This window comes from Schistocerca nitens, chromosome 1 (genome assembly GCF_023898315.1).
Source record: "Schistocerca nitens isolate TAMUIC-IGC-003100 chromosome 1, iqSchNite1.1, whole genome shotgun sequence".
NCBI lineage: Eukaryota > Metazoa > Arthropoda > Insecta > Orthoptera > Acrididae > Schistocerca > Schistocerca nitens.
This window is the reverse complement of record NC_064614.1, coordinates 131,018,558-131,032,405: the sequence shown is the minus strand read 5'-3', so window position 1 is coordinate 131,032,405 and position 13,848 is coordinate 131,018,558. Positions and strand designations below refer to the sequence as shown.

General features: G+C 43.4%; 1 protein-coding gene across 1 annotated transcript in view; it reads right to left on the bottom strand.

The window, feature by feature from the left end:
• Window positions 1-295: 295 nt before the first annotated feature.
• Window positions 296-13,848, bottom strand: part of LOC126243050 (prostaglandin reductase 1-like) — a 29,714-nt gene continuing 16,161 nt past the window's right edge. The window contains exon 3 of the mRNA XM_049948135.1: window positions 296-1,251. Coding sequence (XP_049804092.1) covers window positions 799-1,251 — 453 coding nt within the window. The 3' untranslated portion in view covers window positions 296-798. The remainder of the gene's footprint in view (window positions 1,252-13,848) is intronic.

Genomic DNA, 13,848 nt, shown 5'->3' with positions numbered 1-13,848 from the left:
AGATGGCTTTGCTATTAGTGGTGAACCTTCTTCTCGGCATGAATAGGCAAGTTTGTAGAGTGTTGCACCGAGTGCACTGAAAAGGAAGGAGGGCAGGTAGAAACATAACGGACATACCGAACTACTATTCACCTGTAAATATAAGAGACGATCAAAAATTTTCCGTTTGAGGGCGTTGCTGCAGCGAATACACAACGTAACGCGATTTCAATGCAGGCATATAAGCATCGACATGCAGGAAAGGGGTTTTTGTGGCGTTAGTTTCTTTCCTAAGTACGTCCAGTAAATGTGGAAACATAACTTTATTACAAAATGCGTCCAAATACAATGAATGTGCTGTTAATTTTTTCTTGACTACCGAAAGTGAAAACATCTGTAGCCATTCATCGGAGAACGAAGAATGTGTGTAGGGGAGGAAAACCACCTTTGTGGAATGGTGCACCAAGCTCTGTGCTGGTCGAGGTTGCCAACTCACATGGGTGATACTCGAGCACCTGCCCTTAAACATGGCGTTGAAGGATCGACAATAAATGTCGAACGATGATGTGCAGCTGTTACGGACTTCTTCACACGCACACACAGTGTTTCACCATGCTGATATCTTCAACCTGGTACGTCAGTGAGATGTATTGCCTCAATGCTCAAGGCGATTTTCCTTATTGGCATATTGACTGTGGACTGTAGGGCGTTCAAACAGAACCTTTTAGATCTCCATTATACATTAGAGAATGGAAAGTGTAGTTAATTTTTGATAGCCTTCGCGCTGTTTCTCTCAGTCCAGAAGTGGGTTTCAAATTATCAAACTTTGACGACGGCTTTGCCCAGGTTCTCTCCCCTGAGCATGCCGATGAAGGCCTGCGGCGTGTTGACGAAGCCATCGGTGACGGTCTCCCTGTACTTGAGCCTGCCCTCCCTGATCCACGGGCCCAGCTCTCTGAACGCCTCGTCCCAGCGGCCGGACCAGCGGGCCACCACGAAGCCCTCCATCCTGAGCTCCCTGGACACGACGTGCATCTGTATGACAGGTGCCACGGCTACCTGGCTCTCATTGTAGACGGAGATGCAGCCGCAGACAGCAATGCGGCCGCGGTGCCTCATGTTGGCGATCACCGCACTGCTCTGCTCCCCTCCCACGTTGTCGAAGTAGACGTCGACGCCATCTGGGGCAACCTCCTTCAGCGCCTTGTCCAAGTTCACAGTCTTGTAGTTGAAGGCTTGGTCGAACCCTAGGTCCTCCTTCACCCACTTAACCTGTCCACAGAGAAAAAATCTGCATTACTAAAGGGCTAATCTCAGTTGCATGTTGACTACCGAACACCTTGAAGGGAAAAAACAAAATTTTGTACATGGCTGCACGTTCAGAGACCGTAAATAGTTACAATTGAAAGAGAAACAGCCCTCGGTCACTATTTTTTACAAATTAACCTGGTTTCAACTCTGCTAGGAGTGTCTTCTTCAGACTTTAAAACAAAGAATGGTCTATATTTCATAACATGGTCAGAGAATCATGACTCCGTTTTGCAACCTGCACCAAGCAAGTAACGAGTGCCCTTAGTGGCTCCCCATCACAGTTTCCTTTATCTTAAATATCTTTCTGACTAATGCCCTTTTGGCATATTTATTACTTTATAAATGACATATAAGTACTGTCAGTCTTTTAAGATGATTCCGAACATATGCCCTATCATACGTTTTGTCATTATTCTGTGACCATGTTATAGAATATAGTCCATTCTTTGTCTTAAATCCTGAAGAGGACACTCCTAGCATTGTTGAAACCAGGTTAATTGGTTAAAAATAGTGACCAAGGGCTGTTTCTCCTTCAATTGCAACTGTAAGGGACAACAAATAAATTGTTTTCAAATAACTCTCATTTGCTGTTGAGTCTCAGTTTAACATGTTTTTCTTAAATGACATGTTTCGATCACTCTTGATCATCTTCAAATATAAGTAGTTGCCTCAACAACTCGTTTTGTCTTAATCACTAGACAAGCTCCGCCTGAACAACCCATGTTGTCTGAAAGACAAGATCTGAAGATCATTCAGAGTGATCGAAACGTTTCTTTTAATTAAAACAAAATGTGCAACAGACTGCTGTGTCAGTACTGTGGTATGACACACAAGACTCCGATGGGCTAGACAAAACCAGCTACTGATTGACTTCTTACACCTGGAGATGGTTCACCGTCATCGAAACATATCACGTAATTTTAAAAAATGTGCAAGTGAGGCTGAAAAATAAATGGTAACTATTTGAAACATCAATAGAGATGCAGATTCTCTCGTGACGAATATACCGATTACAATAAGTTTAAAATACTGTCATAATCTATTCATTAAAAGGTACAACTTTATATTAAAGTAACACAATGAGACAAGTATTAAATTTAGAAGCTGAGTACACGTCTTTAGTCCGTGTACAACGATACTAGGCTGATACTCTGCCACCGGTATTAAACATACCGATGCCTGATTTTTAAAGCGAATTCTCTAGTATCGTTTTCTGTGAACTTACGTGTCCTTCGTCTTTTGCAGGGCATCCCGTAATTTCTACATAATTTTCGTTTTTTCATGGCCATTCTTATTTCAAGTTTATGTATTTTTTATGTCATCAGATAACTTAAATGCAATAGATCTGAGAAGAATAGTCATCCAGGCACTTAACACCTGATTTAAGACGAATCTGAACACAAAGAATAAATGTACGTCTTAACACAAAACGTATTTTGAGATAATCCAAAAGTTTCTACGTTTTATGAAAAAAAAATTAATGTCATCGTTTATGTTTTCACACTTCTTGGTAGAGTATCTGCAGAACATGTGTATCTGTAATTTTGGGTGCATTGACGAGTCAGCATGTACTAGTACGTAACGATGCGTGAGGAACGAACGGCGCTTGCATGTCTGCAGCTTGGAACTATAGTTGGAGTCACGAATGATGGCGTCGAGTTTCGGCTTGCTCTGTGCATCTGAGTCACGCATTCTCCAACAGGCAATGAGCGTTCAGTAGTGTTCTGAGTGCTCTGTTCTGAATGTCTTAGCCAAAGCGAACCTTAAACGTGTTCGTAGCGAATTATTTAGTGAATTTGTATTCCATTTATGGCAAGTTGTCGTCAGTAATGGTGGTGATAAGCGACACATTTTTCACACGCAAGCGAGAAACATAATTTACTTGATACACGTTTTTCATATCAAGCGCAAGACACGAGTATGCCCTTACTGCAACCGTATTTGGAACTGGCAACAATGCAGTCCCTGTCCGTGATCGACCTGCGCGAACCGCCATCGTTAGTAAATCGGACTATAGTAGATTATCGGCCGTGGACAATTGTTGGTTATTTGTGTTATACAGAAGGAAGTTTCATTTCACTGTTATTGTGATGAAGATAAAATGTAACGCCTACGGCAAAAGTACACGAAGAGATTTTTCTTGCATTGAACAAACAGTCCAAACCAAACCTACCGTTTTATTCAAGCAACTGATAAAACCCCAGAGAATTATTAACAACAGGTCAATTGGAGAAATCCTCCTCGTGACCTTGCTGTCTAAGTATCTGGAATCATTAACTGAATGATGTGCTCCCCTCAAAGTAATTCGAACTGTAAAATAGGAGCCATCTGCTCTAAATTGCATTTATTAACTGTTCTCAGTAGTATAATTGTGGGAATTGGGTGCATTTGGAACTCAGAGTGCACAAATTATCCAGATTACATTCATCTAGTATTTGACAATCAGACCACTTAGCCATATCCAACGATACTTTTTCTTGCTGATATTTCCCACAAAATGATGAATACATAAAAGTTTTTCCCTCACCACTGTTTCACTGTTCATGCAGCAAACTTTCAGTATTGGGCATGACGTTTTAATTTATTACATCTTTACTACCAAACTCTTTTCAAAACGCATTTTGCAGACAGTATCCACATGTTCCGCTGAACGTACCTGCAAAATTTTATAATTGTGCCATATATACGAGGTGTACTCTGAAAGTAAGTTCCGATTGTTCATGAAATTGAAACCGCTGTGAAAATCGGATGAAACTTTGCACATTTATGTTGGGCAGTATCTCTATTACGACCGTAGATCGCGCCACATCGTTATTGTCAGTTCTGCGCATACGACGAGCTCATAAAGACGCCTAGAAGATAGTGTCTACCACCAAGTATGAAGGCCTGGAGAGAGATTTCGCTTGACGTCATGCAGTCCGCAGAACATAACTGTCGTGGCTTTCGTTCATTATGACGATTGTCTGCTGCACTCTGCAGGGACAATGAAGATGCTCCTGCAGCGTTTTCGTTGGAAAATGTTTGATCACCCACCACATGCCCCGCAGTTGGGTCCCATTCAGTTTTATTTCTATTCACATGAACTGCTAGAAATGAAGACGAAGTTTTTGCACAGACAATAAACTGTACTCTAACGTAGAGAGTTGGCGGAAAGCACAGGCGGCTGCCTTCTACGACAACTGTATTGGAAAGTTGGTACAACGCTATGACAAACGTCTAAGTCGGAGCGTAGCTATGTAGACAAGTGGCTGGAAGGTGTAGCTAAAAGTGGCAAATAAAACACTTTTCAATTTCGCAGTGGTTTCCATTTCGGTACCGATATGAACTTACTTTCCGAATAGCCCTCGTAGTTTGGGAGATACGTCAATCGTAACATTGAGATGCGTGAGGAAACAGCCTTTCATGAAACGGAGCACAAATGACACAGACTCTACATCATGGTAATCAGGCGTATGGAGCTGTTGTATAAATAGAAGTTCGATTCTTTTAAAGAAGCGTGCCTGTTTCTTCCTTCGGGGGTTGGCTATTGGTTTATTCGTTTGTACTAGAGAGAAACCAAATTAATCAGGCACACAGCGTGTAGAAATTGCGTACAAAATTGACTGTTCAGTCGTGTCACCCAGTGCTCTATGCTCTGATGCCCTTCATTCGCACGAAGTAGTGGGTGCTATCGATAGTCGATACGAAATAGATTGCATATTTCTAGATTTCCAGAAGACATTTGAGACCGTTCCTCACAAGAGATTTCTTATCACATTGCTTGACTATGGAGTATCGCTTCGGTTGCGCCAATGGGTCAGCGACTTATTCTCATAAAGGTCACAGTACGTAGTAATCGATGGAAATTCATCGATTAAAATAGAAGTGATATCCAGCGTTCTCGAAGGAAATGTTATAGGCACTCTGCTGTTCCTAATCTACACTCCTGGAAATGGAAAAAAGAACACATTGACACCGGTGTGTCAGACCCACCATACTTGCTCCGGACACTGCGTGAGGGCTGTACAAGCAATGATCACACGCGCGGCACAGCGGACACACCAGGAACCGCGGTGTTGGCCGTCGAATGGCGCTAGCTGCGCAGCATTTGTGCACCGCCGCCGTCAGTGTCAGCCAGTTTGCCGTGGCATACGGAGCTCCATCGCAGTCTTTAACACTGGTAGCATGCCGCGACAGCGTGAACGTGAACCGTATGTGCAGTTGACGGACTTTGAGCGAGGGCGTATAGTGGGCATGCGGGAGGCCGGGTGGACGTACCGCCGAATTGCTCAACACGTGGGGCGTGAGGTCTCCACAGTACATCGATGTTGTCGCCAGTGGTCGGCGGAAGGTGCACGTGCCCGTCGACCTGGGACCGGATCGCAGCGACGCACGGATGCACGCCAAGACCGTAGGATCCTACGCAGTGCCGTAGGGGACCGCACCGCCACTTCCCAGCAAATTAGGGACACTGTTGCTCCTGGGGTATCGGCGAGGACCATTCGCAACCGTCTCCATGAAGCTGCGCTACGGTCCCGCACACCGTTAGGCCGTCTTCCGCTCACGCCCCAACATCGTGCAGCCCGCCTCCAGTGGTGTCGCGACAGGCGTGAATGGAGGGACGAATGGAGACGTGTCGTCTTCAGCGATGAGAGTCGTGTCTGCCTTGGTGCCAATGATGGTCGTATGCGTGTTTGGCGCCGTGCAGGTGAGCGCCACAATCAGGACTGCATACGACCGAGGCACACAGGGCCAACACCCGGTATCATGGTGTGGGGAGCGATCTCCTACACTGGCCGTACACCACTGGTGATCGTCGAGGGGACACTGAATAGTGCACGGTACATCCAAACCGTCATCGAACCCATCGTTCTACCATTCCTAGACCGGCAAGGGAACTTGCTGTTCCAACAGGACAATGCACGTCCGCATGTATCCCGTGCCACCCAACGTGCTCTAGAAGGTGTAAGTCAACTACCCTGGCCAGCAAGATCTCCGGATCTGTGCCCCATTGAGCATGTTTGGGAGTGGATGAAGCGTCGTCTCACGCGGTCTGCACGTCCAGCACGAACGCTGGTCCAACTGAGGCGCCAGGTGGAAATGGCATGGCAAGCCGTTCCACAGGACTACATCCAGCATCTCTACGATCGTCTCCATGGGAGAATAGCAGCATGCATTGCTGTGAAAGGTGGATATACACTGTACTAGTGCCGACATTGTGCATGCTCTGTTGCCTGTGTCTATGTGCCTGTGGTTCTGTCAGTGTGATCATGTGATGTATCTGACCCCAGGAATGTGTCAATAAAGTTTCCCCTTCCTGGGACAATGAATTCACGGTGTTCTTATTTCAATTTCCAGGAGTGTAGATTTCATTCCCTACTCTATTTGCATACTGAGTGAGGGAAAAACGAATGTCTATTTGCCGCCGTACGCTACCTTCTCTTAACTTGTTCTTATGATACATAGAATATGTTGACGAAGATGGCGTAGAGCGAGCACACTAAGAGAATTTGTGTTTTCACCAAATGATGGGTATTGGTTGCAGCTTATGTGTCTGGAATCTGCATACCATACAGTGTTAAACTGAGTCTTTTACAAATAATAAAGCTATATAAAGAATAGGACTCATGTGTCCATGACATCACACCTGAAACGCGTCGGTTGTCCGCTGTTCCAGTTCTCCCCAGTCAATGATTCACTACGACGCAATGCTGTGCTCCAGACGTACATTTTACAGAAACTTTTGTCTCAAACTACATCCTGCGTTTGGTACTAGTACCCTTCCTTTGGCCGTGAATGCCCCTTTAGCATTTGCCAGTCTTCTTTTCATCTCTTCCTTGTTTCGTCCGTGTTATATTATTCTCGTCCCATTATAGCTCTATTCCTTGCTCCTCAATTTTGATGTTAGGTTCGTCGCTAGCCTCATTCCGCTTAATCCACTTTCCTTCATCTTTCTTCGGTTTTCTTACAGTTTATACTCTTTACACATTACGTTGTTCATTCCAATCAACTGGTCGTGTAATTCTTCTTCACTTTCACTGAAGAGAGTCATCGGGGAGTGTTACCAGTGGTATCATTTTATTTTGAATTTCAATGCCACACTTTAATCTTTCTTTTGCACCGGTCATTGCTCCTTCGATGTATAAGAGTGAACAGCAGGGCGAAAGACTACATCCCTGTAAGAACGCCTATGCGATAATGCGATAATTTGTAGGGAGCAGGAGCAGGGGGGAAGGGGGGAGGTAAGAGGGTGGTAAGACCTGGAGAAGACGAATGGCGACACGCATGTAGATATTAAAAAGGTCCAGTTCTGACCCTGTTAAACACGTCCATAATACAGGTTTCTCAAACATCTTTTTAAAATAAAAACGTCTACCAGTATTGCATTTTTCCTTTCCTTGAGAGTGGGGTGGCGGTGAGGGGCGGCTACCCCTTATTCCCCAGGCATGGACATCCGTTCTCTTCTTTCTTACACCATTTCTTTAACCCAATCACTTCGTTCTTGCTTTTCGATTCTTATTCTTTCTTCTTGACCTCTGCACACATTCTGTATTGCAGAAATTTAGCCGGCCGCGGTGGTCTAGCGGTTCTAGGCGCTCAGTCCGAAACCGCGCGACTGCTACGGTCGCAGGTTCGAATCCTGCCTCGGGCATGGATGTGTGTAATGTCCTTAGGTTAGTTAGGTTTAAGTAGTTCTGCGTTCTAGGGGACTGATGACGACAGTCCCATAGTGCTCAGAGCCATTTGAACTTTTTTTTTTTTTTTTTTTTTTTTTTTTTTTTTTTTTTTTTTTTTTGCAGAAGGTTATTTCAATCCTTAGCCTACACATTACCTCTATTTTCCTCCGTATTTCGGTCGTGTTATACGAATTTGCTCTGTCGTACGCTTTTTCCAGAGGGACAAAGGTTATGACGGTATTCTAATCTTTCTAAAGACTGGGTTCCGTTTGCAACCGTAACTTTACTTTCTTACTGAATAATTCACGTTACAGAACCGGCTTTTCGTAGCATGGTATAGGACCACTTTCCAATTTACCAGTGTCCCTCTTCTCCGTGATCTCAAGGTCCTCCCTATGATTGTTCAAAATTTGTTGTTTCGTGTATTGCGTAACTACAGATAGTTCGGCTTTTGACTAGGTAATAAAACGTCCCACCAGAATCTTTCCATAGCTACACGTTTGTGATTTATAGTGCCATCTGTCAAGGACCTTCTTTCTTCGGTGTCAATGTGACTTCCTGAAAAAAATTTGGCTTTAGACAAGATCGAAGTTCTGTTCTAGCGTTGTGGGGCGCAGATACCTACTCTTAAGCCAAACATACGTCGGCTTATGAAATTTTAGATGTCTTAATGATGGACAGACTGGAAGAGATATTAATCACAGAGGCTGCTCCAAGACCATGTCGCTTGCTGGCTACCGAATCAGTAACAGTACCAACCAATGAACTATAATACCACAAATACACTACAGGCCATTAAAATTGCTACACCACGAAGATGACGTGCTACAGACGTGAAATTTAACCGACAGAAAGAAAATGCTGTGGTATGCAAATGATTAGCTTTTCAGAGCATTCATATAAGGTTGGCGCCGGTGGCGACACCTACAACATGCTAATATGAAGAAAGCTTAAAATCAATTTCTCATACACAAACAGCAGTTGACCGGCGTTGCCTGGTGAAACGTTGTTGTGATGCCTCGTGTAAGGAGGAGAAATGCGTACCATCACGTTTCCGACTTTGATAAAGGTCGGACTGTAGCCTATCGCGATTGCGGTTTATCGTATCACGACATTGCTGCTCGCGTTGGTCGAGATCCAATGACTGTTAGCAGAATATGGAATCAGTGGGTTCAGGAGGGTAATACGGAACGCTGTTCTGGATCCCAACGGCCTCGTATTAGTAGCAGTCGAGATGACAGGCATCTTATCCGCATGGCTCTAACGGATCGTACAGCCACGTTTCGATCCCTGAGTCAACAGATGGGGACGTTTGCAAGACAACAACCATCTGCACGATCAGTTCGACGACGTTTGCAGTAGCACGGAATATCAGCTCGGAGACCATGGCTGCGGTATACTCAACGACGAACCAGGGTGCACGAATGGCAAAACGTCATTTTTTCGGATGAATCCAGGTTCTGTTTACAGCATCATGATGGTCGCATCCGTGTTTGGTGACACTGCGGTGAACGCACATTAGAAGTGTGTATTCGTCATCGCCATAATGGCGTATCACCTGGCGCGATGGTGTGGGGTGTCATTGATTACTCGTCTCGGTCACTTCTTGTTCGCATTGACGGCACTTTGAACAGTGGACGTTACATTTCAGATGTGTTACGACCCGTCCCTGCGAAACCCTACATTTGAGAAGGATAATGGAATTGCAAGGAAAGCGTTTCTGTAGAAGAGAAATTTGTTAACATCAAGTATAGATTTAAAGGTGAGGAAGTCGTTTCTAAAAGTATTTGTATGGAGTGTAGCCATGTATGGATGATAAATAGATTGGACAAGAAGAGAATAGAAACTTTCGAAATGTGGTGCTACAGAAGAATGCTGAAGATTAGATGGGTAGATCACATAACTAATGGGGAGGTATTGAATGGGATTGGGGAGAAGAGAATTTTGTGCCACAACTTGACTAGAAGAAGGGATCGGTTGGTAGGACATGTTCTGAGGCATCAAGGGATCACCAATTTAGTATTGGAGGGCAACGTGGAGGGTAAAAATCGTAGAGGGAGACCAAGAGATGAATACGCTAAGCAGATTCAGAAGGATGTAGGTTGCGGTAGTTACTGGGAGATGAAGCAGCTCGCACAGGATAGAGTAGCATGGAGAGCCGCATCAAACCAGTCTCAGGACTGAAGACCACAACAACAACAACAATGGATGACCGTATGTTGCAAGTCCTGTACGGGCATTTCTGGATACAGAAAATGTTCAACTGCTGCCCTGGCCAGCACATTCTCCAGATCTCTCATCAATTAAAAACGTCTGGTCAATGGTGGCCGAGCAACTGGCTCGTCACAATACGCCAGTCAGAATTCTTGATGAACTGTGGTATCGTGTTGAAACTGTATGGGCAGCTGTACCTGTACACGCCATGCAAGCTCTGTTTGACTCAATGCCCAGGCGTATCAAGGCCGTTAACACGGCGAGAGGTGGTTGTTCTGGGTACTTGGTTGAAATGGTTCTGAGCAGTATGGGACTTAACTTCTGATGTCATCAGTCCCCTGGAACTTAGAACTACTTAAACCTAAGTAACCTAAGGACATCACACACACCAATGATCGAGGCAGGATTCGAACCTGCGACCGTAGCGGTCGCGCGGTTCCAGATCGTAACACCGAGAACCGCTCGGCCACCACGGCCTGCGTTTTGGGTACTGATTTCTCAGGATCTATGCACCTACATTGCATGAAAATATAATCACATGTCAGTTCTAGTGTAATATATTTGTCCAATGAATACCCGTTTATCATCTGCATTTCTTCCTGGTGTAGCAATTTTAATGTCCGGTAGTGTAACAATGGATGCAAATTATCTAAAGGTACGAGACGACTTGTTCCAGTTAATAGGAGTAACTATTCAGAGCGACGTTAAGTGAAATGACCTCATACGATAAATAGCAGGAAAAGAAGATTACAGACTGAGTTTCATAGTAAGAATACGAATGAACTGTAGCTCATCAATGAAAGAAGTGGCTCTCAAGGGGCTCCTTCGAACGACTCATGAGTTTCGTTCCTCAATCTGAGACCCTTATCAGGTAGGAATGAAGACAGAGATAGAGAAGGACCAACGAAGAGCGGTTCTTTTCGTCACGGTCTCATTTTGTCGGCGTGGGAGCATTACAGAGGTGCTCAACAAACTCCAGCGGCAGCTGTTGCAAGATACGCGTTGTGCATCAGGGAGAGGTTTGCTATTGGAATTTTGAGAGAGTACTTTCCGGGAAGAGTCGCACAGTATATTACTTCGTCCCACACGTATCCCGCGAAACGACCACGATGAGAAAATTCGAGAACTTAGAGCCACTACAGGGGCTTACCGATAGTAATCTCTCTCAAGCGTCATTCGCGAGTGGAACAAGGAAAAGGAGATTAGTTAGTTGCACAAGACCTACCCTCCAGACAGACAGATTGCGAAATACTGACGTAGACATTAATGTGGAAACGAGGGGAAATGATTCGCAATTTGTGATAGGGGAGCCGGTGATTGTAAATAAACTTAGCAATGAATGCAGCAACGGTAGGGAAGAAAATAGACAAAGTTACAACAGGCAAAATATCTCTTTATAAATGTTCCCTGTGGTTGCCATGGAAAGGAAACAGAACACCATACAACAGTCTGGCGACAATTTCCAAACATCGTAGATTTAAGAAGTATGCCCTACACCCTCTTTATCTTTGCACTTCTCTCTTATCACAATAGACATTGCATGAAAGATCAAGTTAACTAATACCAGTCACTGTTTATTTAACTCCACGACCCGTTTCAAATGTTTAAATCTCCATCATCAGGTGGATTTACATTTGCTAGTATGGCATATGTGTGTGTGTTGTGTTACGATTTTTGGAGAAACTTGTGACACTGTATAGTGGAGAAATGAAACGCTATTTCAGTACATGTTTTTGGTGTTTTTCTCTTTACAAAAAATCAATGGTTTATAAATCAGAAAAAGTAAAACAAGTAAAGTAGAATACCTCCGGTGGACACAGGTTCCTTTCATTATCGTAACACATCACATCTATACTCTATTATTTTGTAAACAAGAATGGCGTCTGGAAACTGTGAAGTGCAAGGATATATAGCAAAAGAAAAACATTGTTACAAAATACAAAGAATAAACATCATAACAACGCCATTATGGAATAAGTTTTAAAGGATTGTGCAGATCTTCGTTTTGAGGTGTTGAATACGTGCGTTGAATACCACCTTAAGTATTTGGTTCAAATGGCTCTGAGCACTATGGGACTCAACTTCTGAGGTCATCAGTGCCCTAGAACTTAGAACTACTTAAACCTAACCAACCTAAGGACATCACACTCATCCATGCCCGAGGCAGGTTTCGAACCTGCGACCGTAGCGGTCTCGCGGTTAGAGACTGTAGCGCCTAGAACCGCACGGCCACTCCGGCCGGCTCCTGAAGTATTTATTCAACACCTCAAATCAAAGATCTCCCGAATCCTATAAGACTTACTCCGTAATAATGTTATGATGAATATTCTTTGTATTTTGTATAACGTTTCTCCTTTGCTATATGATCCTTGCACCTAATAGTTTATAGACGGCATCTTTGTTTACAAAATATGACAGTATAAGTGCGATATGTTACGACGTTGAAAGGAACCTCTGACCACTGGGTGAATTCTGTTTTACTTATTTTATTTTTCTGATGTATGTATCATTGGGTTTTTGCAAAAGAAACAAACCAAAAACATGTACTGAAATGCGTTTTGGTTATCCTCTACACAGTGCACAAGTTTCTCCAGCCGCGCGGGGTAGCTGCACGGCAGAGCGTTTTGTCACGGTTCGCACCGCTCCACCCGTCGGAGGTTCGAGTCATCCCTCGGGCATTGTTGTGTGTTGTACTTAGCGTAAGTTAGGTTCAGTTAGCTTAATTACTGTGTAAGCCTATAGACCGGTGACCCCAGCAGTTTGGTCCTATAATCCTTACTACAAATTTCCAAATTTCCAAGTTTCTCCAAAAATCGTAACACAACACACACGTATTACATACTAACAAATGTAAATCCACCTGATGATGGAGGTTTAAACCTTTGAAACGCGTCTTGGAGATAGATAAACAGTGACTGATGACAGTAAACTTGTAATTTCATTCGATGCCAGTAAGTCATGGTAAATCCTAACCATTTATGTTCACTTTTCAAACTACAGTCATTATTTTCTGTAGTAAGAGAGTAAAGTAGGGGAAAGTGTGACGGTATGTCACATAAATGGACATTTAGAGAAAGGGAAAAGAAATTTTTGCTGTGAGATGTGTGAAACATAAATTATCTAATGACTAAGTACCTCTGCACTATGTATAACAAATAGTAAAGAACGTAATTTATTATTATCAAAACACAAATGTCGATGTAATTAACAAAATACAGTTTTTTGGTATAATCTCTGTGTAACATAGGCGAGGAAGATCAGAGACAATGCTGTGATTGAACGAGCTCCCCTATTTTTGTTTCGTCAAGAGGTAGGCCGCCATTGTTGCGCTGGATGATATTTAACCTAAGTTTGGTTATAATTTAGTAAATTATACTTATAATTGTTATTGTAAAGTGTGTATTATTGACTTAGTTGTCACCTCGCATGATCGCAACCATTAATTCTCATTAACCAAGTTTTTACAGAACTTCGTAGTGCAGGGAGCTCATCTCCCCTAGCAGGATTTAGTCGGCCATTACGCTGACTGCACTATGCAATTAAAATTTCATGTGATAATATTAAATGTAAATGCAAGAGACTTCTCAGTTTTGATCTTTCATTAATTTCAAAGTTAAATAGCGTAGTAATAAATTTCATTTACTAAAATCCACGGCACTGAATCATTTCAGTTTGTTTCATTTTAGCC